Source organism: Empidonax traillii, unplaced genomic scaffold (genome assembly GCF_003031625.1).
Source record: "Empidonax traillii isolate 1590-97213 ecotype Southwest subspecies unplaced genomic scaffold, ASM303162v1 scaffold403:size524366, whole genome shotgun sequence".
Taxonomy (NCBI): Eukaryota; Metazoa; Chordata; class Aves; order Passeriformes; family Tyrannidae; genus Empidonax; species Empidonax traillii.
This window is the reverse complement of record NW_020955596.1, coordinates 314,896-341,097: the sequence shown is the minus strand read 5'-3', so window position 1 is coordinate 341,097 and position 26,202 is coordinate 314,896. Positions and strand designations below refer to the sequence as shown.

At 43.2% G+C, this 26,202-nt stretch overlaps 1 protein-coding gene across 3 annotated transcripts in view; it reads right to left on the bottom strand.

Annotated features, from left to right (window-relative positions):
* SLC22A23 (solute carrier family 22 member 23) overlaps positions 1 to 25,842 on the bottom strand; it is a 113,080-nt gene extending 87,238 nt beyond the window's left edge. For all 3 annotated transcript variants that reach the window (XM_027893711.1, XM_027893709.1, XM_027893710.1), the window contains exons 1-3: positions 25,244 to 25,842; positions 8,570 to 8,673; positions 3,185 to 3,339 (exon numbers count right to left, since the gene is read on the bottom strand). In XM_027893711.1, coding sequence (XP_027749512.1) covers positions 3,185 to 3,339; positions 8,570 to 8,673; positions 25,244 to 25,777 — 793 coding nt within the window. In that variant the 5' untranslated portion in view covers positions 25,778 to 25,842. The remainder of the gene's footprint in view (positions 1 to 3,184; positions 3,340 to 8,569; positions 8,674 to 25,243) is intronic.
* Between the last annotated feature and the right edge of the window lie 360 nt (positions 25,843 to 26,202).

Genomic DNA, 26,202 nt, shown 5'->3' with positions numbered 1-26,202 from the left:
CACACTTCCCCAACGAGGAGCAAATATTACGGGGGACCTCACCAGCATATCAATAGGCAACTGTAGCTCTGCGCATCAGATGACTGCTCGGTGTGGTGTATTGGGAACCACTTTATCCTCCAGGAGCAAACCTTCCTTGGGACCTTGCTGATGCCTCACCACACAAGATGTGTGCCAGCTGATGAGGAGCACAGAAACCCACTGAAGACTGGTACCAGGCAGGAAACCACTTCTGGAAGACAGAAGCTCCTCACATTCCACATCAGCATGAAACAAAAGCCTTTCAAAGCTTTGTGAGGTTGTTCAGTGGAAAAGGATTTGCTGCCTTTCATTTTCCTAGATGATGCAAGGACACCCAGCACTCAGGAGAAGAAAGGCCCTCTGCTTCTCTCTGCTCCTCTGCTTCCCCCCTTCACACCAAGCATGATCAACTGCACAAAGCCTGAGTCTTGCTGCAGCTTCACTAGAAATTTCACCCGAAACACCTTTTCCAACAAAACTGCAGCAGCTGCAGGAAAACTTTTCAGTTTAATAAATCAACATCCAGATGTGGTTTCTTTAGACAAGCCCCTAGCAGCTCCAGGCAAGAAGCTGTACTTGGAGGCCACAAGAAGTGACCTCATCACAAAACTGAGGAAAGCCTACAGAGGAGAACAGGCAGCTCGGGCTCAGTGCTGTGCCTCCACAGAAGGCAGGGCTCATTCTCAGGCTCACTTAGCACCTTAGGGCATATAGGTAGGAAAACAGTGCTAGACTCTGAAGAGGAGCATGGTTTGAATGGTGAAGGCAACTCAACCTTGGCAGCCCTGTGTTTTAAATAAGACAGCACTTTGGTGCTCTTCCCACTCCCAAAGCATCCAGAACTGTTATTTACAATTTCCCTTAGGCAGGCCATAAATCCAAGCTCAACTAGCAAGCTCAACACAGTGTAAAAGGATCCCAGCAGCACACTAATTACCTTTGCAGGCTATGCAAGCCTATACAGTTTGCTTCTGCACAGTAGCTTTGGAAACTCTGGCTAATGACTGCAACTAGCAGATGAAACTTTCCACTTTCTATTGTTCTGTTCAGGGCAACCAGCCGGGAATTCAGGGGCACAAACCTCCAGGGGAAGAAATCAAGGCCATTAAGGGAAAGGGAAGAGGGGCTATGAATCATAAGATTACTCCACACAGGAGCGCAATGGCATGCCATGGCCTCCAGCAGAAATGAAAATAAGTAAATCTAAGAAAGTAAATCAGAAAAGTAAATTTAGATTGAGAGGATGCCTAATAGATTACAAGGGCTGAAACCAAAACCACCACAAAACAAAAAAACCCCTATTACTCCTATTCTCTTATGACTTCAGGGATTACTTCTCTCCCACTACTCTCCACCAAGGTGACAACATTTTTTTGTGTTAGGTGAAAGTTTTTAATACAGTAAAAGCCCACTTCCCTCATCTCCAGCAACAGAAGGCCAGAAGACTTATCAGAGGTGCAGGTGCAGCATCTTTCACATTTTCTCACTTCCATGGAAATGAGCTGATGTTCAGTCTGCAGCTAATTTCACACAGATCTCTCCTAACACCTACTAGCTCTATTTACGTGTTCTCTATCCAGACAGCACTGGTTACAGCAAACACCTGAATTACAGGGCAAGTGGGGACAAAATATCATACTCAAATCATTACTCTGGACCAAGGAGAGCACAAAATAAGCAGAATATGCCATTTTCTGAATAAAAGCCTTGGCTGGCAATCTATTGTCTGGTTTAAGGCAACACATACACTTTCACTCCAATTATAAAAAGGTCCATAATGAAACTTTTACTTAGTTGGCATTTCCCCATGAAAATCTTCAGTTGCAATTACTCTCTTAAAAGTTGAAAAAAACCTCCACCAACCAAGAAAATCTAACATGTTGCACTGGGCTGTGAAAAATTCCAACGAGCCTGTTATCTAGCTGAATGTTATACTGGCAATGGCTGAAGCCCCCTCCCATGGAAACCACAGGTTAAATTACTTCCCAAAACAACTGTAATGTCTTCAGTGGTAGTTTTGGGGTTTCGTGAAAAATTCTTACTAGAGATTACATGAGCAAAAGCAAGAAGAAGGAAAAAAAGATGTATCTTGGATACCATATCAGGTATAAGAAAGAAGTGCAATGCAGAACAAACTCCTGTCTCCTGCAGTCAGGCCCTTTCCCCTTGGTGCAGACCAAAACCAAAACAAAAACTGGTGAACTTAATACCACAAAATACTCCATACAAAGTAACAACATTGTGCTAAATCTTGATGGGTTAGATGCCATCTACTACAGAAAGTAAATAAAAATGTATGAAGATCTGTACAGCAACTTTCTGTACAGCAACTCCCAGGATATAATTAGATAATACTTTTACAGGGACATAATAAAGAGGAGGAAATTTTGTGTTTTCCTCAGTCGGTGTGGTACTACCTGTTAATTACAGATAGCCAAGGAAGCAGAAGATGATCTCTGGAACATATCCAAGGGACACAGATTAGGCTGATGGCATGTTTCTACTCTCCATATTTGTACTTTCCAAAGGCAAGGCCTCCCCAAGGGGTTTTCAAATGTTTTAGCTACAAGTTTACTAGTCACCCCAGATGTGAGCATGTAGATATTTCTTACAAACTTTTCAAGTTTCTCTCAGAGATTTTTTTTCCCCCTCGTGAAACAGACAGAAACAACAACAAAAAGTTGATAAAAGGACTTCAGGCACTTCTCACATATTTTTGCTGCAACTTCACAATCCTGAGGCAGGGACACAGGATATCTTGCTCCAAATAACAGAGGAAGTTCTGAAAACATGCCAGAGTACATACTGCTAGAGACAGCAAAAGTGGCTAGTCTCCTACTGCGCTCAACACTGCAAGGTGAAATCTACTCCCCTTACACATTATGGCTATGACAGAGATAACTTCTAGGTTTAAATAACAACAGCCAAACCGAAACCATCTCATAACTCTTTTAAAATGAGCTCTGAGACAGCTTCACAGTCTGCTCTGTAGCAACGTAAAGAGAAGGCTGCAAAATCCCTACCTCTACCAAAACTCAGGCTAAAGCTTTTTCAGTCCATATGATCCTGGTTTGATCTGTTTGAACAAAAGTGGGAAGCCAGAGAACAGCAAACCATGTCTTGGATAAAGTTACATTCGCATGGGTGATGAAGGTATACTCACGCAGTGCATACAGGGAGAGGACTATTCCAGCCAGGCAAAATCCCTCGAAAAACCTGAGTGTGCTGAACATGGTCACATTCACTGAGAGCGCCACAGTCAGTCCAAATATCAAAATGAATATGACAGAGAAGAGCAGTACAGGCCGTCGACCAACCCTAAAAATAAGGAAGTATGGAGAAACAGTTAAAAGCCAGGATGGACATAATGCAAGATCATGAAAATTGGCAAAAAAAGGGAACAAGTCATATAATCCCTTCGAAACATTGCCACCCATTTTTAATGCTTGTTCCAGTCTTCCAGTTTTTTTTTCTTACTAAACCCCAGGTTTCTCTGCCAGCTTAGCATTAACAAGTTCATTTCAGATGGGATTAAGCAGAGACAGCACATTGTATTACCGCTTGATTTAACTAGCATTTTCAAAACACCAAAGATAAACAAGGAAACATCTAGGAACCACCATAAAGCCATAACTAAGTTCCTTGGAGATGAAAAGCAATTCCTCAGAGCTTTCTGTAGTAGCACGGGAGAGTACCTGGTATTATATGCTATATGGCATAGTACATTATTAGCTGCAGGGGCCTCCTCTTCCCAACAGACATATGCTTTTCAGCCTCATCTGCAAGAGCAGGTGGTTCAAAAAAACCTACTTTTCTTAGTCTCATTGTTGAGGGCAAGCCTAACATGGACTGAGCACAAAACAGGGCTCATGTCACTTCCCTGAGCCTCAGAGAGCTGAAAGTAACACTCACAGGAAAACTGTGAGCTCCAAGTCCCTCCACCTTGTATCCCCACAGCAGCTGCAGAGACCAACAAAACCAGCCTGACTGGAAGGTGAGGAATAAACCACTCCAAAAATCATTTCAGGCAACAGGGGCACAAGGACTTGCAGCCCTCTGTTGCAGCTGCAACCTCTAATTGCATGTGTAGCTGCAGTGCTGACAAGAAGGAAGAATTATTCTGCCACTGAATGTGGGGGCAGTCGCTCCAGAGTTTAGCTCTTTTATGTTCAAGGAACATGAGATTTTTTACATCTCTTACTCACATGCTTAGTGTTTATAATTCCCCCTTCTCCCCCTCTCTTCCTGTGCAAGGAGAACGATACGAAGCACCAGAGCACATGGCTATTTTTAAGCAAGAACTGGATCATTATGTGGAGGTTTCCAAATTTTTTTCAACATGTCAACTCCCACAAGTTTTCCAGTGGAACTGAGGATCCCTTTTAGTCAGCTCCATATGCCATTTCCACAAAGAATACATGAACTTGCTTTTCGTAGGCAGCTTTCACAGACCCATTCAAAGCAGTCTGTCAGCTGCAAGCCAGCCATCAGGTTGAATGTCAGAACAATAAAGAGCATTTAAACCTCACAACTTAGTCCAGCTTCACATACTGTTGCGTTTCAATTCAATTATGTCAGCAGATTGTTACCAGCAGTCATAAAATAACAGTATACATATGCATTCACAATTAGAACTTTGGGGTTTGCAAGATCCACAAAATGGGGAGTGAAGGGTTGAAAAGGAGACATTGGTATAATTTTTTACATTTTTGGGAACTGGAAGACTGCACCAGTCATCATTCAGGCTTTTTCAAAGGAACACCTAAAAAAGTGATGTCGTGGTTCCCTGCATGAAAACAGGTTTACTGTAATTTTCAGCTGTAGCATCAACTGTGGGGCACCCAAAGATTTAAATTGTTGGCATTAGCCATTCAAACTTTTTTTAAAAGAAGTTTTAAAACAGAACCAATGTGCAAACTGAAGACAGTGTGGTCAGAGCAGGCTGCTCTCCGTCAGCATACAACCCCAGTCCAGCTGCTGCTGAGCTGAGGGTAGGAACATAACATCACTGGATTGCTGATGTGGAATGCACTGGGGACATGCAGGACACCAGGGCAGTTACTGCTGTGTGTGCTTCAGATTTTATATTTACGCAACACAAAGCACTTGGGCAGGGAGGGGAAGTACCTCATGTAAAACCCTGAATACAGAAAAAAAGCCAATGAACTTTGTGTTATCAGCAATCTGCACAGACTTTTGCAGCCCCGTTTTTTTTTTTTTTTGCCAAGTTGTAATTCATACCAATTAGTATTTGTGGAAGTGTTTTGCAGATGAAAGGCATTATGCAAACCCTCAGAATTAGGACCTTAATTCTCATCACAAGCCTGACCTGCCATTCCCTGATGTTGATTGAAAAAGACCTCATGCTTAGCATAATTCAGTTCCCTTCTTCTCCATCTCCCATCCTCTGTACTTGAGGTTATCTATCATTAGGACACAGAATTTCTTCTACCATTATACCAGTTATGCAAATGAATGATTGCTGGTAAAGAAAAATCAGAAAATCGAAGGGCCTTCTGGGCCTGTGAAAGCAAACTGATGCCAGATAAGCCCTCTGGTAGGAGGCATCCCCTCACAAACACAAAACCAGCGTTCCTCACCATGGCATACAGCACACTTCTCAAAAGACAAAGCTCCAGGGCAGCTATCAGCCATATATTTGGTGATCCAGCAGTGTTTTGACAGGATGGTGTCTTAGAGCATAAAAAAAGCCTTTTATATGCAGACAGAATTATCTAACAGTACATGGAAATGCTTGCGAGAAATTAAACCATACACAATTTCACTGGTAAAACAGCCCCAGGATGCGATCTGCTGCCATCCAAACTGTTCCAGAGAGAGATTTCTGTATCACGGAAGTCTCAGCCTACACTGTATGCTATTATCTAGATCAAATGCTAAATGCTGCCTGCACAGGTAAATAACTAGGGATACAAGCAACCCCAGGCTTTTGAAGAATCTGCAACCCACACAGTGTGATAAGCAAACACATCAAAAAGATATTCCTAATGTCAGAGTTGCACCACAGGGGAGGAGTGAATGGTCTGAGGACAAGATCTGTTCTTCCCATGCTCCTATGCATGCACCTTGCTGTTGCAGCTGATAAAATTGCTCTTCCCATGACATTCTTTGCATGCTCTCTCTTGGTTTTGGGACTTGAACTGACACAAGGGCTCCAAAAAGCAACAGAGCAGGTGCAAAGCAGGGGCACTACAGGACAGTGAGAGGCACAGACCTACTGTCTTGATGCTACATCAACACCAAGCCCACCTGCTCCAGAAGGAAGCCTTCCACACAAACCTCAGTCTGGAGCTGGCAACACTGCCAGCAGCACTTAGCCTGTGGAACAAGTAACTTATTCAGGCACTGGACATGGTCTTCACATATCTGAGCATGTTTACAGACTTTACTCCTATAGATTTTCCACACAGAGCTATCCCAGCGTGCACACCAACTGTATTTTGAACAGAGAGTGCTCAGTTTACTTAGAAAATTGCCTTAATACACTCTATGCCTTTGCCTTGTACAGCTTTAAAAGCTTCTTTCAAAAAGGAAAAGCAAAGCCCCTAATGGTACCAAAAACCCAAAGCATCTTCTAAACTGGAGAGTTGTATAAAAGTAAAATGAAAACAGATTTCGCAATTTCGTAGCACTTCTTATACATTACCCTGTTTAATCTCCCCTGCTCTTACTTGGGATTGACATTCTTTTTTTACTTCATTTTCTCTTTCTACAGGTACAATCCGTACAATTCCCTTTGTTTCTATCTCTCCCCACAACTCCCCACCTTCGCAGAAATTGAAGCTGTGATTAAACAGCAAAGTAAATTCCATTTAGGTCTTCTTTTACCAGCCCCCAAGTGCTACTGCTAAATGACAAGAAGACTATCTAGCACAGGAGCCTTTCTGGGTCAGGTACATCAGCTGGCAACAGGCACTAAACAGGAGCATGAGGACCAGCTTTGGCGGCAGCAAACCACGTCCATTCTGGTCATCCACAAAAGGGTCACTGTTCCCTCCAGCCTCCAAACTACCGTTTTTCTCCTTTGCACCACAGCTGGAAGCCAGATTCTCCTAAACTCACTAGACATTTCTAGGTATTTCAAAATCAGGGTAATTTTATGCTGCATTAGCTCAGCTAAGCAGCTTGCAGAGGGGTCCAACAAACACATGTGGCAGCACAAAGTACACACTGGGGACAGAAATGGATGGAAGCACAGGACGCTCCCTTTGGTGGCAGAGAGCTATTAAACCTGCTTACTGCAATTCTCTCTCAAAGCCAGTGCCTTAGGCAACAAGTTGTTCACTTATTTGTGGCTTATTTGTCAATTATAGCACCACTTCCCTAACTTGGTAATAAGTCTGCTTTCTCTACACTGATTCCTTTTTAGGAAAGCCAAGCAAGATCCCTCATTCATTTCCCCTCTGTACTTCCTATGAGTTTTTAGAGCCCCATTTTACTGTGGTATTTTAATCAAATTCAACTGTATTTCATGCATGTTCCCTGCTTTACTGAAGAGTCACGATTCCTTGCTTGCCCAAGAACTTTCAGCAACTAGTCAAGAATTAAGACGCAATTTCACTGGGAATGCTTGATTCAAATTACTGCACAGCTGCAGGGGGCCTTTTCTCTCCCAACTGACTGGTGAGCTGCTGAGGCTTTATAAGATTTCCCTAATAGGCAACTCTTCTTCCTTTCCTGTTTCAGTGAATGGCAAAAAGAGTTAACTTGGGGCCATTTAAAGCACCAACATTGGCAACTGTGCTAGAAGCTCCTGAAATGACCGGGACAGCATCGTAGAGCTATTGTTTCAGATGCTGCAAGTTTCCACCGAAATCACTTGAGTCATCCCTTTAATTTTTCTTTCCCCTCTTCTGCACTACAAGACCATTTCTTAAAAAAAAAAAAAAAAAAAAAGCTGACTCCTCAGTATAATTGGGGTATGCAATAATGCTTTAACTATTGCAATTTAAGGAATTGCAAGCTACTCTTTTAAGTTTAATACCCCAATACTAGCACAACATTAGTCACCAAATCCTTAACACTACATCAAAATGTTTGCTTAACAAGAAGTTTAAAAGAAGAACAAGGAAAAGGTTTGCAAAAGACAGCCTTCAACTCGCAGAAAGATACTGTGTAAGCACAAGGCTGACATTACATTAGTCATGTATTCAGTGAAATCAATGCCGCTTCCAATTTCTTTTGGCCCTATTTCTTATCTAAGCAAAAGAAAACCCTAAACTAAATGCTTCACTTGTATAATTAGAAAATACTCAATTCTGTACTAGCTTTACAGCTGTAATAAGTTGTGTCAGCAGGAAATAGCTAAGCCAAATAGAGAAGAGTCTGTGTTATTTACCTTGATATAAATTACTCAGGTTCAAACAATTAACACAGTTTTAAACTGTTTGCCCATCATGGTTCTTTCAGAAACTGAGAAATCATTATGCAAAGATTCTTCATGAATATAAAGTAGAAGACAGTCAAAACAATATTTAATACTGTTACTTATTTGTAGTTACATTGCATTAAAAGATTTTTCACTTACCAGTCCGCTATACATCCTGTTATTAAGTGGCCGAAGATTAATCCTACAAGTAGGGAAAATTTAGCAATGTGGACTTTCCAGGCAGAATCACAAACAAGATCCCACTGAAAGAAAAAAAAAAAAAAAAAAAAAAAAAGAGACAGATAAACTGAAATAAATTAGTTTCTCAGATGCGTTTTAACATAGTAATATTGGTGCAGAGCTTCTTCCAAATGTCAGTCCTAGCACAAGTGCAAGGAAACAGCAGAGGAAAGCTTTCCCCTTCAAGTCAAACCCAAGACCTCAAGAAGCAAATTAAAGACTCATTTACTTCAGTGAGTTTTATCAGACCCTTAATTGTAAGATGACAACATCCAACACTTAAATCCACCCCCCCTCTCCAGGTCACAGGAGTTTAGCCTAAGGGGGTATATCTCCATCTGACACTGGCAGTACTGCTGCAGCTGAAGCATCTCACCATCAAAGCCCCAGACACCCATTTTCAGAGCCCCATGAAGCCCACCAGTAGTAAGCCTGACAATTTAAGAGCAAGTGCTTCAGCTGATATCCTCAGGGCTGCTTGGAAACAGAGGATAAAACAGCTGCTTTGCCACAGACCCCTGATGGCCATTAGCTTCAGGCTCTCACACTGTCAAGATGCTTTTGTTTTCAGAAAAGCATCTTGATTTCCCCAGGTGGTGGAAGGGGGATGAAGACTAAATAAAAGCACAGCTTGTCAAGACAAGTCCTGGCACAGAGCCAGACAGAGCAGCTGGAGATCCCGGCACAGCCATGCAACTTCTTGGGACAGCAGCCCCCACGGTGACATTTCATAGCTCAGAGTTCAGATTCTGAACCTCCACAATAAAGCTATGCCTAAAACTGAAATTACCTTTCTGTCCAAAGGAAGGGGAAATAAACCATTTCAGGCAACTTGTCACTAGGGTACTGCCTCATTCCCATGAGAAAGACAGGAACAACAAGGTTTCTAGTGAGGTTTCCTTTAACTCCAAGACATTCTCCTTCTAGGCAGAGGAAACCAGAAGAACCAGACTGCATTCCTGGCTTTAGCCCAACAACTTCATTGCCCTCAGAGATGTAACTTAATCTCTCTTATGTGCAAAGTGTGGATACTTACTATTATACCCTTGAATAAATGCAAGATGATACGTTTGTTCGTGGTTTGTGAGGCGCTCAAATATTGATGGTAATGGGAGCCATGCACATTTCATGACAAATAAGTACAGCTAACTTTGGAGAGTCAGATACTCCAGAACTGAAACTTTGCAGAATAAATGGCTGTTTGTGTGTAATGTAATAGTAGCAGCCCTCCTGACACCAGTAGCTGAAGTTTCATAGCCAAAAACACAAAGTAGAAGTATGCAATTTATTTTGAAAAGTTAGATGCAATTTCAAAAAGAGCTTCTCTCAAAACAGTTCAGTTAGGTGCACTGCACATTTCCATGACGCACAGCCCTTCCACAAATAAGACAAGACTCAGCCCTCCGGTTCAACATCAGAGATGTCCTCACTACAATATACCATGTCAACAAGAGATAGCAATTTTGTGGCCAAAAGAAACATGCCAGCTTTTAGTATCAGGCTTTTTGTTTAAGTTTAATGTATTTTTGAGTTCTCCACTGCACTGATCTGTACAAGTTGGGACACATATGTGTAATCTTCCACCCTACAGACTGAAGGCACAAAAGAACCATAAGCAAGTAGTATAAGCAAGGATTTTTTCCACCAAATAGCTATGAATTATTTGCAGCAGCAAGGCAGTGAGAATTGCTCTCCAAAAACCTTGACTTTTCAGGAGCAAGTGGAGGAAATGCTATTACTAATACTTGCAACTCTAGAAACCCATCTCCAACTAGCAAATAAAAATATCTGCCCAGACAAGCTGAAAACAAAAGAAAATTAAGGATACATATCTGAGCTCCAGGCAGGCTTTAAAATGCTCCAGATTCATTTTCATGATCTGGAAGGTGCATACGCTGCTTAAAACCGAGAAATCATTTTTGTTTGTAGAGAACAAATTCAATTTATTAAAAACAGTCATATTTGTACAAGCACACATTTTAAAATTCAGTAATTAATTTTTAAATTTATTGATGTCAGAGGGACAGTAGTGTCCTTCAAGTGCAAAAAGAAAGAGGAGATACCCTGGTGCTTTCCATTTTCCCAGCTTTCTATTGCTAGCCCGGCCCTCACACAAGCCTGTGGCAGAGAATGTGCAGTACCAGATTACACGTAGGTAAAGGCTCATGTTTGGAAGAGCCAAAATCTCATGACGGACTGTTGTGAAATTTCAGGCCAGGACAACAGACGTCAAACCCCTCTGGCACAGTGGCACACAAAGTAAGAGTTTAAAAGCAGAAGAAAAGTCAGTCTATCAGCTCGTCCTTCAGTGGTGCCCAAAATACACCCACTCCTCTCGATAACTTATCTGCAAGTCATCCTTTGTTTGTTTGTTTTTAAGGCTATTGTCCAACTCCCCAGCTGCTCTGACAATAAAAACTCTTATTTCCTTGCAACCCCTGTGTCTGGCCCTTCCCTGCCCTCAGTTAAGCACTGGATCTGCAGGCCAGCAGAAATCAGAGCTGATCCCCCGAGCCACGGGCAGTCTAATGTGGGTGTTAGCAGACCAGGCAGCCCCTGACCTTCCTGAAACCTCTCCCTCTGCAAAACCCTCCAAACTTGTAAATGGGGAAATGGTGAAATATAACAACAGTTGCTTTAACAAAAAATTCCAGAGAATCTGCCATGACCCTAAATTACTCTATCTGTACTAAGAGCTCAAGTATATCCCGGTTTCTCCTCTGGCAGCTGTCACAAACCGCCATGAAGCAGTTACCCAAAATAAATTTGGCAGGACAGCGGTAGGTGCCACAGGAGAGAGGACAGAAGAAAAATGGATGCTGCAGTCAAAAGCAGCCTCAGGTAAAGATGACATTAATAGGACAAAATACATATTTAATACCTAGCATATCGTCCCTACCCATCCTAACACAGCAGCAGAGCAAACCAGTAAGGCTTTGTCATGTTGAAAGCGCAGAAATTTTGCCAGAGACCTGGGCTGCCCCTTCCCATCCCCATGGAAAAACCTCAGCTTTGAAGAGCTAGAAATAAAGCAGGAACTATTACACAGCAACAGTGCTGGCTCTCCCTTTATATACACCTGGGTTCAGCAGAGCAGAACTTATTTGTCATGTGCCCACATGCCACGACTGTGCCCAGAGCCATGGCAGGTCCTGCTCCAAGTGCCGGTAGTTTCATTCCACAAAGATGACACTCAGGTTTGCTCCACAAAGAAAGGAGTGACAGGTTTCCATGTCCTTGCAGAATAAAACACCAGGGTGGGCAGTGCTGATGACAGTTCAAGTAGCACTCCAGGTAAATCTGCACTGGGAGATGGGTTTGGCTGGAGACTGGACAGTAATCCTCTACCGCCTCTTGCAAGAGGTAGTTTAATCTGTTACAAGCAGGAAACCATTAAATCCCAAAACTGCTCTGGCTGAATTCCCTGGTGTCCCACTCAGGAGTTAACAGCACCAAGCCTGAAGGAATGATGATGCTAAACTTTCCCTGGGATTTCTCTGTATGACACTGTCTTTCTGTCCTCCATCCATCATCCTAATATAACAGATGAGATAAATGCCTTGCTAAAGAAAAAAGACTGTATTGTTATGCCAAACCAAAAATAACTGTATATGAAATATGCTGGTGGAAAAGGTACATTGTAGAGAATTTGCCACTTATGCAGATGTGCAATATATTGCAAGTGGTTTTTTCCATGTTGTGACAGCATTTTTTTTTTAGTCAAAGCTTAAGGAGTCACACCTTCAGGATCCTAATGTTTAACGGGTATCAGTGAGTCACCACCCACGCTGTGACTCACTATGCTTCACAATCAAGATGGAGGACTGTTTAAAAATACGGGTTTCTTGGGAAGGCACCTGGCAAAAGGTAACACAACCAAACAGTAACCATCCTCTAACTCTTTACAAGGGGTGAAAATCCAGACAGGTTTCATTCAGTGAGTCAGTATTTGCAACGAAGTTACAAAGTCACAAATGCAAAGTTTGTAACTATGAACATAATCCATCTTAATTAAGGGCTCTTGCCTCAAAAAAGTCCTTGTCCTCCAGAGGCTGGCTGTGGCAGTTAAGCACACTGAATACCCACTGCTGAAAGGCCATATTAACATGACTACCGAGGATTTGGTTTCTACCTTCATCCTGATAACATGAAAAAGTGCAAGGTAGACTCTTGTGTCCTACAAAGAAGCAATGGGACAGCAGGAGAGATGCTTTGCTACAACGCTTGCTCGGAGTGTGGCACAAAAAGCCCATGGGAGGGGAACTGGACACACACACACACTCTTCCCACACTGTGGGTTCACAGTGTGTTTCCAACAGATTCATGCCCGGATTGCTGCTGAAAGAAAGCCTGCCCTTCCCCAAACAGTCTGCAGGTGGATGGTAGCTCTGCTGTGACTGCTTTCTGCAGCTGTTTCAGTAAGAGGACACCAAAGGATCACCAGCGCTGCTGCCTTGGAAGGCCCTAAGGCAGGCATGGAGCTGCACCCTTTGTTTTTCCCCAGCCAGGCAGCACCAGGCTGCTGTGCTGGCCTTCACAGACTCTATCCCAGCACAGGTAACATGCCCCAGACACTGTATGTGGTATCTCAACCCCTTGGGTAAACACCTCACTGTGGGAGCCCCGGCCTCTACGTATCAGTCATATATGACACAGCTTACCACAGCGGTCCCAAAGCCTGCCTGGGGAAAAGCCACCAGCTTGCCTGCACATTAGGTAATTATTTTAAGGCCAATAAATGAAAGTAAGAATCTATCATTTGTCTCTGAGGTGTGTTGGGTCTCGTGTTTCTTTGTTCCTCTCCTTCCTGCTCCATCTTTTTATAACCAAACCCCATCAATTTACCCTGCACAGCACTAGAATCCATCTTCTATATAAATATCTTATCTAGTGAGACTTAAAATTTATGATGTTTTCAGATTCTTGGACCTTGAAAAAAAAAAAAAAAAAAAAGCAGCATGAACCAAAGCTAGTTTTAGAAAGAATAAAATAGTAAAAAAATAAAGTTATGCTTCTCATAAGAGCATAAAAGAGCAGAGCACTCTCCAGGTACTTAGTTCTGGAGGAAAATCTTGAAGGCAGTAGACCAAGCACTATAAACAAACCCCAAAACAAATGGAAAAGCAAAGAAATCAGTACTTCTACCTACCACTAATGCCTTTTCCCAGTACCTAAACAATCTGAGTAGTACTCCTAGTTACAGCCACAGAAGACCACTGTAGCAAAATTTCCGTCCAGACCGCTACAGGACATTTCTCTCCTCCCCTTCTCAGCTGCTGGCCAAAGACGACACTGTGGCTGCATTTAACGTTAAAGAATTTAATGTTAAACAAAGTGCATGAGTTCCAGAAAGTGGTGTGATACCCAACTCTACAGAAAATAACTGTGCAGTAAAACCACACTAGAGAGGCTGCAGAAGAAGCTTCCCAGAGGGGTATGCCAGCCCAACTGCAGCACCTAAAAGTTGGGGCTGTTTTACTGCCACAGGCATCTCTGTATCTCCTCAGCCATGGCAACATCAGCTTATTTAAACCATTTAACCTTCAAGGTTCAGAGTAAGGATGCCTCTTCTTTCAGACCACAGCTAGGCAAAGCACTCCCTGATCTGTATTTTAAGTGTCAATAAAATGTTCTTGAAAACACATGGCATTTTTTGACCACCAGCACAACTAGCTAGGTGGAAGTATCAAGAAGGTCACATTTCAAAATGAGGACATCAAGTAGAGTAAAAAATTAAAAGAAATATTCTCGGAATGCTTTAGAAGAAGGTATAAAAATTAATGATTTTCTCTTTCTTTACTAGTCACATTCAGAACCAAACATTTAAACTACTTCTTTCCTTATGTTTTTAATCGGACACAAGTGGACTGGAAACCAGAAGAGTCATTAAAAACACAACACACAAGAAAACCAACAAACCAGCCATTGAGAGGTTTTGTTGTTTGTTTTCTTTGAACAGCCACTCAAATAAGCCTACACCACCTACGCTTGAATGCCTCAACCCAACACATAGTCAACACCTGACTTTCAAACTACTTCTCTCTGTGTGATGCTGGACCTCCAAGAGCCAAGAACATCTCTAACACTATTCAGCTTTATCATAAGTGGATGCTTTTGCTGAAAAGCTTTGACCAGTGCCTAAGTGCTTAGAGCCTTAAAGATAAATACTTCTAAACCAAATTTTTACTGAGCAAGTACACATTGGTATTTTGAGAGGTTTATAATCATCCAAATTTGCAAGAACTTTTGCTGTCAACAGAGATATTTTTGGTACCTGAGTATCACCTTTAGCTCAACATCTGTCTTCTTCCCATTCCCAACAAACCTGGGGTCCCTCTTGACATACACTAGAGAGCTTACTATCTCAACAGATGCAAGGGTTTCTTTTTTTTCAGCTTCTTATCCAATCTGTTTTTCTTGCACTGGAAACAACATTTTCTGCACTTTTCATTCTTGGAAACCAGTAATCCATTTTTGACCATGACAGACACCTGGCAAGGAAAACTGCAGCCCATAAAAATCACTTGTGAACAGTGAACACAAGGTCACAGAAATTGTCAGGTTGCTTTAACTACAGACATGACCAACCACCTGGGCAACACACCATTTGAAAAGTAGTGCAAAGAAACCACTTTTGGCTACTACCACAAAGTTTTTGGGGACATGGGGAGGCAGAGGAGTGGGGAGAGAAAAAGAGGGGAGGGCATGTGAGCCAGAGGACACATGCTTAGCTGTCTTCCAAGAAAGATATAATTAGATTGTGCAACATAGTATGAAAGCAGTTTCATTAAGCTATGAAAACAGTTTCCAACCCCACAAAATAGTACAGGACTGCATAACCATGGACTTCACAAGTTTCCTTAATGGTTCCTTAAGCGTAACGTAGTTTAAGTTGCTGAAATACATCCCTCAAAACTGCATTTTCTGATATGCATGACAGCTGTGAAATTTCTGCATTGGCTTTTTAAGTGCATATTTCTTAAGTCTGATATTTCAGCTTTAAAAATAAAGCCCACAGGCTCAGTGCCACACATCACTGCATTAACACTGATACAGGACATGGCATTTCCTCCTGCTTTACAAACTTCAGCTCTGTTGTGATAATGGGATACCTAAGACACACGTTGCATCAAGCTGCTTGCAATTGGAGAGGCAGAGACACATTGCCTCTCATAGTAATTACCTCAGGGTAAGCAGGCTGTCCCCACTGTGCCCCACAGGGACATGCAGCATGTGCGTGGCTCCATTTGCCCCAAAGCAGGAGAAAGGCCTTTCTAATGCCTTTCAGCCATGGTTCACTTTTAAGAGCCATCTCTCCAGTGAGATGAGACGGCTCAAAAAACACTGCAATAACAAAAAAATCCCAACACTTCAAAATATGCAAAAGGACACATATTGACTTCGTTTCAGAGCCAGCAAATTAACTTGGAAAAGAGTTAACGTTCTGCACTAAATTATTGCTTAGTCTATGCCATAAGCAAAAAAGACTCTCCAAGCTATCCACCGAGCACATCAGCAAAATCCCAAGATAATGAGATACCATCTGAAACACTGCAAAACTGGAAAAGCTTCATCCTTCCTTCAACTTCACACTTTAATCATGGGCAATTAGCTCTTCTATTCCAACCCTGCTCTCATTGGATCTCTTTCTTTTCCCCACTGGGAAAGGGAAGGAGGAAGTTTCCTAAGTAAATAATCATTGCTAATACGCTAACAATTAAAATATGATTTGTTAATCATATGACATTCTTCTCAATACTTAACATGATTAAATCAACTTTAGTAGCATCCAGGTACCACCCACTTCTCCATCACTACTTCTTTTATTTTCAGTAGGAGTTCCCTTTATTCTGAGACATTTAGATCTTTTCCAGCCTTCGCCCTCCACAGATTAGTCAACTAACTTGTTTCTCAGCTGATGTGATCTGCTTCACTTATCCCAACTTCATAATGTCATCTAACATCAAAGGGTTGGGAGATACAAGATTTTGCTTGCAGCTTCCTGAATACTGTATTCATAACAGTATATTAATAATTTTCCAGAGAGCAGCATCAGGATATTTCAGTATCTCTTTTACATCTCTGTGCTGCAATTAAGTATCTTTCCTACACTATTCTGACATGATTAGGAGACATTGTCACAAAACTGACTTTAATCTAAAACCCAGTCTTTGCTATAAGACCTTGTAGGTATTCACCTCCCTCTGGCTGCATGAAGACCATGAGCAACCACACCCATCCCTAGGACTGAGACACATACTGAAAAATGGTATTTGAGCGGCATTTCTCAGTTTTCACCTGACCTGGCTTCGCAACTAAACTAAAATAGCTATCAAATTTGTATTTAGAACGGGTCTAAGCACTGTAAATAGAAGCCACATCTAAGAAAACCCCAACAGTGCAGTTAAATATTAACATTTGTTATCATCTCTTCATCAAAAATAAGTTAACACTTTGTGAACTGGTATTTTTCAGGCTACCAAAACACCCATGCTCAAAACATGCTACAGGCTGCCACCTTGAGAGGGCTGACATGGCAAAACCCAGCTTACTATCTTGTTGGGTCTTTTTAAAACCAGGGAGAAAAAAAATGAAAATGTCAAGCATGGCATAAAACACAGAAATGGAGAAGGGTAAAGCAGTAGACAAGAGGAAAAAGTCATTCCTTATGAGAAATACTTGCCATTGTAGATGAAAATATCAGACACCTTAACTTTGACGTGCAATTATTGCTGCCATGACCCTGCCCCTCTCATCATTTGTGGACTGCAGTTATTGCAACTCAGGCAAGAAGGAAAGGAGGGGCAGAGAGGTAAAAAACCCCCAGGGTCTGGCATTAATTCAGACCTAAATAAATATTAAGGCTACGAAAGAAAGAAAAAAATATTCCACTTGTTTTACAAATCAGAATATGAAACTGGTCTGTCAAGCTTGTCTTGTTCAGGCAGACCATGTTTTACACAGCACTGGAAGACATAACAGGGAAAAGGTCTTACAGTTTAATTTACAGTCCCTATCCTTAATAATATTTGTGGGGTGGACATTGCAATACTGTCTAAATGTTCGTGGACTTTGGCCTAGAGGCCAGAGGGAGACCAGGCAGCTCCAGAGTGCTGCAGAGTAGCAGGGAGACAGTACATGGGCCAAAAGTACTGGACCACTGCCTGGACGCAAAGAACCTCTTCTAGGGAATCAGACCACCCTGCTCTGAAAACCATGCACGAGGGTAACTATAAATCACATGCTGCTGGAGAACACACCACATCCTGCATCTCACAAGTAGCATTCCTGATCCTTGTGGACCTAGATAGGCATCCCAGAAATGAGTATCAGGATACATTAAGTTACCTAATCTTTTGTTCTTGCGTTTCAGTATAACAACTGGCAATTGGGGCTCTCCCAGATTATAAGGAAAAAGAAAAACGTAACAGTGCCTTGTACTACACATTGAATTTTCCTACACAGCACATCACCCCCAGAGCACATTTACCCTCGCCTCATCAGTTCACTCATCACTCCTCAGGATAGGCAGGAGTTCCCTCCCCACCCCTCAACGCACCAGTCACACCAAACACAGCACTGATCCACTTCCCACCAGGTGGGAATAGGCACAGACCTATTCTGTGTTTCCAGCAGGTAAGATATGGCCCAGATCGGTGGGAACTACTCAGCATACACATTAACATTGCTGTCTGCCAGGTTTTACAAGCTGGGGGGGAGGGCAGGCTCCCCAGCACCCACGCTGGACACAGACCAGTGCAGCTCTAGTAAAGTGCTGAATGGTTATCAGACACTGACACGGGGTTTTGCCTGGAGACCTCTGCAACACACCCTGATGACATGGCTTGAAAGGGTGTTGAAACTCCTTTCTCCCTCCTTCCTTCTTGCCTTTAAAAGGGAATTCAAAGCACACACAAAGTCATCTGCTGTCAAAAGTCTAGCAGGGGAAAAAAAATAAAAAACAACATTATGAGAGCTAGGCACACATTTGAGTGAAGTGACCAAAGCCCAATAGAAGCAGCTTTGAGGGAATCCAGTGCCACAACTAAACACTCGGCACTGCTGCAAAGCTGCAGCATATTCTATGATAGGTTGCTCTGATCTTCCACATATTGTCTGCAGCAAATCCCAGTCCTTTGTTCTATAGCAAGATCTCAGCCTAATTAATTCCACAGTCACTTGTGGGTAAGCCAGCGCCAGCCTGGCTGCGCTGCAGAAGAGCGGGAGGAGGAAGGAGTATGAAAGGGAGGGAGTAAGAGCAACTGTCCTGAGCAGGGATGCCAGGTAACATGGAGGGGAACTTAGGCAGGAACAAAAAGGTTGACAGGGAAGACAAAAGACGAGGTACACAAAAGCCCTCTATCTCTTTCAGCATTTTCTAAATTTAGCAGCTCTCTAGAATTCATTTGGAAAGCTTTAAGACTTCTCACCATTAGTACGGCCAAAAGTTTTTAAGTTCAAGAAAACCATAAATCTCATGCTATTCCAGATGTTGTTTCATTAAAAAATGAGCCCATTCATGTTTGACTGTCCTGTAATCCTCATCTCAACATTACCATCAGAACTGGTTCCAAATTACATGCCTTCCTAAGTGCCAGTTCCTCCTCTTTGACAAACACTTTAAAAAAACATGAGGTCACCTTTTATAATTACACTCGTGTAGTCAGGGTGAGAAGTGGTAAAATTGTCAGTGCGCTTTAGAAATTTGCATTTAGACTGCCTGAACAGCTGGGAAATATTCACTGTAGCCTGCAACTTCTGTCACAACATGGGCAGAGTCAGTATTTAAATTAAATTACTGAGATACAGGATGTATTAGGAAGTGGAAGCAAAACCAAACAAAACCCCAACCATTTCAAATATCACAACCATCCATCCAGGAAGGGGAAAAAATAAAAGGCAATTGTTTAACACACATAAAATGACGCATATGAAAGGCTCAATAGCAAGTCTCGGAAAGCTGAGAATGTCTTCAAGAGATTTCAATATGAAATTACCTTTGCTGATGATCATTGTTAGTTCTACCAATGCTACAAACTATTTACAGTAGGCTGAAATCAGATTCCTGTAACTGAGATGCTTTATCTTAAGGGTGATAATAAACATGAACTCTACAACATCTCCTTTAGTAAAAAGAATCCTTACCAGACAGACAACCTAAGACTACATGAGTTCTGATGTTTGTATTGGTCTTAATCCAGTCTCTGTTTTCTAGACCAACTGCTTCAAGAATTTTTGGCCAGTACATAACACCTCCAAATAAATAAAACCAGTATCTAAGCTCCCTAAACAAGTAGCCTGGTGATATCATACTTGGTTATCTCAAACATCGGGTTATTTCCTGTTCTCAGGTAGAGGACAGTTCTTCACCACCGGGAAATTGCAGGTACTGTTCCCGAAACAGCTGTCCCCTTCCTTCATGCCACTTAGCCAGAAACTCACCCCATTGTTTCAGAGTGTTGTTCACTACTGCCCTGATAACTGGGAGACTCCACCATACTCAGTGTGTATGGGCAGGCCCCAGGACAGCTGCAGCAGGACAAGGTAGCAGGTCCCCTTTGCTTTCTCTTTAACAGCAAGATTTCTCAAGTATGCGAGGGCTCAGAGCAGCAACTGCTGACTCTTTATCAGCTAACTTGCAAAGGGAAGATGAAAAAAGAAGTTTGGGATCTCTCCCAAACAGAGGGAGAGGAAGTAGAGGAAGACATAAAAAAAAAAAATAGAAGTTTGCTCTGGTCTGCCAGTATTTTTGGATACCTCTGACCACAGCGACTTGCTGACCCCTTCAGCACCCATTAGGAGCTGAGAGAGTAATTTCAAAGAAATTTAGAATACTTTCTGCCCATTCCAAGTATCTGCCTTGCAAGTCCCTATATCCCCTTTAATCTGTCCAGTAGAAGCAAGGGCACAGCTTCAATCTTGACACTTCTGACCCAACTGCCACAGTGGGTACAATAACCCTAGGTTTTTACTGATATGGGACTAGGTAGAAACCAGTCAGCCACGAACTAACACTGACAAGACAAATCCTGTCAGTTGAAGGGAAAAAAAAAAGAGAAGCATCAGCACTTCTGAAGTCTCTTTGAAGTGACCAGCCAACTGGAGAATATGCAGAAACAAATGAGATTACAAACGGGCAGAAATGGGAGGAGATAAGGGTGGCACAGTTCTTATTTTGGGAAGGTCCTCGTCAGAGTGATCCCTTCAAAGTAATTAACAACTATGCTCTGAAAGTCCATTTGAAATGCACACCTATCCTCTACCCCAAGAAATATCACTCCACAAGCTGTGACAAATTTATCACCACTATTATCACAACGAAATCGCATTTCTGGCTACTTGCAGATAACCACAATAATCACAGACTAGGGTACGTGTTACTGCACAGAGCAATTTCACTTCATTAACTCCGTAGAATACCCAGAAAAAAAATATAATAAAAAACATATTTAAACAGGAAGTTTTCTGCCAGGTTGAGGATCTGATTCAGCCGAAGGTATGCCCAGAGAAGTGCCAGAACTGCAATAAAAGCAAGGAAAAGAAAGACTCATATGGCACAGACACCTCCCTTAGCAGGAGCAAAGAGCACTCCAAGTGCACACCAAGACAGCACTGCTCCTGGACCACTCGGCTCTCCTGGCTCAAGTTCCGCTTTTTTGGCAGGGACAATTTGCTAGAGGTTCAGCCAAACTGGCATGAGAACAAGCAAATCAGTGGCAAATAGGTAAAATGATTGCCATGTTACTTTGGAAAGAAGATGACTCAACCCAAATCAAGTGGGAAGTTGAGAGCCAAGAGAACAGCATTGCAGGAAAACAAGGCATCTGGAGCATAAAAGCAGCCACAACAGGAATTCCCTTGTGACTAGACATGAAATATTATTACATAATTGCTCTGAGTGATTAAAACACAGCCTTCAACTAACCACTTCCCTCTAAGCCAACCCCAAGAGGTGGAATTATCTGGAATGTTGCGGGTGCACACAGAGGGATGCTGTGCCATCAACCTCTGCAATTTAATCAAGCCTCAGTCCTTGCCCATCATCAGCTTTTGGTATCCGTTAAACAAATTAGCATACAGAACAACAAACAACCTCACTTAATCCAATCAAACACAGAGGACAGGCCATCCTAGTAACAGGGGAAAAACCCAACCACCATGAATCCTGTAACTAAGAGCGGCCATGAAAATGTTGTCCCAAGATGACAGCTGGCTTCACAGATGGTCTTGAAGATGCAGGCACTAAAGATTAGTGAGAGAGTTAGAAAAGTCCCTGCTGAGCACACACTTCATGTGTAGTTGTCATTGTCATTCACTTGTCATGTTTAGTCATCATTATGCTGCTCACTGTGTTAGTGCTAATAATTTACCTGAAGCATCACTGTGCAAATCAGTAAAATGAGATCTCAGGTTTCTCCACAGCAAAAAAAAGAGTATTTCTCATCATCCTTCCTTTGGACAGTGCACTCTGTTTACAGCAGTATGGTGATGTTGTGATAAAGAACAGATTAAATCTTTAGAGAATTATGTAGCAGTGAAAAAGCCTTGCAACTGCTAAAGCAAGAAATTAATGTACAAACCAAGCTAAAGTCCAAGATTTATGTGCTAAGTCAGGACATTAGCTCAGAAGGGTGATTTAACATGGCCACTGGAATCCCTGTGGTTAAATTATGCATCTGACCTCTTCACTGTATGTATTTCAGCAGTGTTAAATAATAAGCACTACATCCTTTATTACCATTTCCAGTTCTAATGACTGGCAGCACTATAAAAAGCACCGTTCCCAGTGACTCAGTCAAGGAGGTCAGGATAAAGGCAGCATCTAACACAGAAATGCCAGTCTTCAAGGAAGGTGCAAGGCCACCCCTGGCTCCAATAAAGACTCAAAGAGAAGTGGGGCTAAACAAAGCACTGAGCAGGGCTGAAAACAGCAAGATCTCCACTCCCTCAATCCCAAGCATAATGCAGGCTGGGAGAAAATGGGCATCAGGCAAGGGATAGCGGAGAAAGCCTGGACAGAGAAACAGCATCTGATGAAGGATGCCACTAGGAGAGAGGCTACGGAGACAGTGGAACTTAACACAGTTTAAGAATAGCTATCCCACTCCCAAAGAAGGCGGGGTTAGGGTGGGGGGACGGACAACGATGTCTCGTGCAGGTATATAAAAATGCTTTGTGCTAAATAACCAGAATTGTTTCATTGTTTCTGAAGACAAAGCAATGATCCAACAGCTACTAGCTCAGACTGCTGAAGATAAGTACAAGAGGATTTACTGGCCAAACAAAAGTACATTTTTTATTAATATACTTTTGGCTCTCTTTATGATATTTCAATATAACCCCTGGCTACTACACAGATGAGCATATATTAGAATGAGATTTAATAAAACTCTATTTAGAAAGATGAGAACATTGCATAATACATTACAGAAACAAATGTATTTTTGAGGGGAGTTAAGGAAGATCTGAACATCCAGTCTCTTGAATTCGCCCGGAGCAGCCCTTTCTCACAAAGGACAGTGAGATGCATGTAAGAGGTGTCAGCAGTTACAGGAAGTGCTCCCACAGTATCAGAGCTCCTGGGGGTTGATAAGAAAGGAAGTCCAAATCAAGCTATGCTGTTGTTCTGTCTGAATTTTTCCTCTCTTTCTTCATTCAGATAAAAACAGACAGAACACCCACCTAGAAAATCCCCAAAACAAAACCAAAGCACAAACTAAGGAGGAACCCTGACCCCAAAAAAACAAGCTAATTATAATTACATGGGATTACAAATCAAAGCAAAAAAGCTGCCAAGTTCTTGGAAGTGAGCATACAATAAAAATAAAAACTCCACACTGGAAAAACCCATAGTCTCAAAAGATGCTTATTATTCTTTCTAATAGAAAACAAGACAGCAGGGGTCACAGATGTTTGTTTATCCCTTAAAATTGATCTGCCCTTTACCACAAGTTCTTCCAAAGAACACTTTTTTTATTATTTTTAAAGAAGCATTCAAGACACCAAACTAACTCTTCCTCGACCTTTTGTGGCCAACTTGATGATGACGACCTTCAAAAGGTTCAAAGTTTAAAAAAAAAAAAAAATTTCACAGTTTAGATTAAAAAGATACATTTCAAGATAATTTTCTCATGCTAAGGCATCAGTGTTAAATGCCCAAACACATGAATAGCTCAGTCTCTGGATATAAACAGAACAAAATCTGACCCTCGTAAAAATCTAACATCATTACATATTTCTGTATGACAAATTATTCAAGTCCACCATGCACCTGTGTTTTTCCCATAAAAGGAGTGTAGCTGGGTTTTTTTGTTTGGTTTGGTTTTAGGTTTTGGGTTGGGTTTTTGTTTGTTTGGTTCGGTTTTGTTTGTTTGTTTTTGGGGGGGGTTTGTTTGTTTGTTTGTTTAATCCATTCTGGGTTCAAGGTTTTGAAGGATTTGCTTTACCTGCTTTTTCCCTGTTGCACACGGTTTCAAGGGATACAAAGAGAAACTAAAATGATTTTCAATGATTCAATACAAATGTATGCTGGCTGAACAAAGCACGACCATGCCAGTCATTCATTTGTTTTTGCACTTCTTTATCCCAACTACATAAACACAGTTAAGCCAAAACACTGCTCCCAGGCAGGAAGTAATTTTTGCTGATCTTAGAGGGGATCTTGAGATTAAGGGAACTACTTCCCTGGTGTAACCATTTAGTTTTACATTTTCAGGAGCTCCAGTTGTCTGTTGATATCAATAAGGCCCATCTGCAGCCAGCAGTGTTTTCACAGGGCTGATACTGCAAACATGCAAGAGCTTTCAGGTGAAAAACCAAGGCGGGTTTTTTGCATGCACTACTCAGCACATAGAAAGCGAGTGCAGAAAGCGGCACAGTCTCCTCACTAGAAATTTTCCACTTTAGCCATTACATGAGGAAACAAAAAACAGAGCAGCATGCACTTTCTGTCCCTGGAGTAAAACAACTTGTGTGAGACATTACTTCTTTAACTGCTCAGCCAAAACAGTTACCAAGTACAAAAACAGAAGAATTCAGAAGAACTTAGTCTTATTTCACTCATCACCATCTCTTCAGCTTCCCCAAAAATCAACCCGGTTTTTGGTTTGTAGGGCTGCTTTAGGATACTTGGCACAAAGATCAGTGATATTACAACTGGAGCCTGCTTTGCAACCCTTTCCCCTTACTAGCTACGGACATATGCACTCAGCATCTTTCCCACAGACACCCGTGTCCAGAGACAAGCAGGACATCTACCATTGCCAGGATCCCAAAGAGACACATAGGGTCCTGTTTCAGGACATAACTTTGCAACTCAGTGCCACAACCAGTGCCCAGGTACAAGTCCACACGATGGACACCTGGAATGACATGACACCCAGGGAGGGAAAGGACTGTGGGGATGTGGGATTTACCTAATCCTAGTGGGAGGGTAAACTCACGACGACTTGACAGCAGCAACATGCAAGGACAGATCTGCATCGTGTCCAGCCGCTTCCCTTGTCTTGGAAAGAGGGGGCGCCGAGGGAGGCCGAGGGGGTCCGTGAGGGCTGGTGAGGGACAGGGGGTGCCGAGGGAAGTCGCCTTTCTCACCTTGCTCACGACGTTTTGGACGAGGCCGGCTCTGATGCGGTAGTGCCACTCGCGGCAGCCGCACTCGCTGGCGTTGCCCGCCGCGGGGGTTGGCAGCCCGGGCGGGGGGGGGAAGATGCTGCCGTTGCCGCTGTGGTTGGCGTGGATTGGCGCCAGGGTCCCGCTCCAGTTGCCCTGCCCGTCCGCCTCCCGGCACCAGAAGTCGGGCTGATCCAGGAGGAAGGAGTCCGAGAACTTGCTGAAGCCGATGACGAGTGCCGGGACCCAGGTGAGCAGCACCAGGGTCCGCTGGTAGCGTCCGCCCAGCCCTCCGAGGAAGGGTAGCACCGAGCCGTCGTAGTCGAGGAGTAGCGGGCTGCAGGCGGCGGCGGGCGGTGGCACCGGCACCGCCTGGATCTCGACCCCGGCAGCGTTGGCGGGGGGCGGCCCCGGGGGGGCGGCAGCGCCCCCCCCCACGGCCCCCGGCACCGAGCCATTCTCCTCCGGCAGCGGACGGCCCCCGCCGCCCGCCTCACGGCGCCGGTCTATCGCCATGCAGCCGCCCGGGGAGGCTCACATAGGGGGGGAGCTGGGGCAGCCCCGGCTCCCTCGCGAGTTCTTCCCTCCCTCTGCTCCGCGCGCACTCACACACACACACACACACACACACACCTTGCAATGTAAGATATTGCACACACGCTCCCAGCCGGACTCGGCAGGAGACGGATGGGGGAGGGAGGAGAAGGAGAGAGGAAGGAGGGGAGGAAGGAGAGGGGCGAAGAAAAGGGGAGGCACCGAGCGAGCCCCTCGCTCGCTCCCTTCCTCACCCGCACCCTGCGGCCACGAACCGCTGCAACTGCCGGCGGTGCCCCCCCTCCCCTCGCCTGTGCGTCAAGCTGCACTCATCCCAGCTCTCCCTTCCCCCTTCCGAGAGGCACAGCCGAAAATAAAAGGAAGGATCCAGCCGGATCCGAGCATGC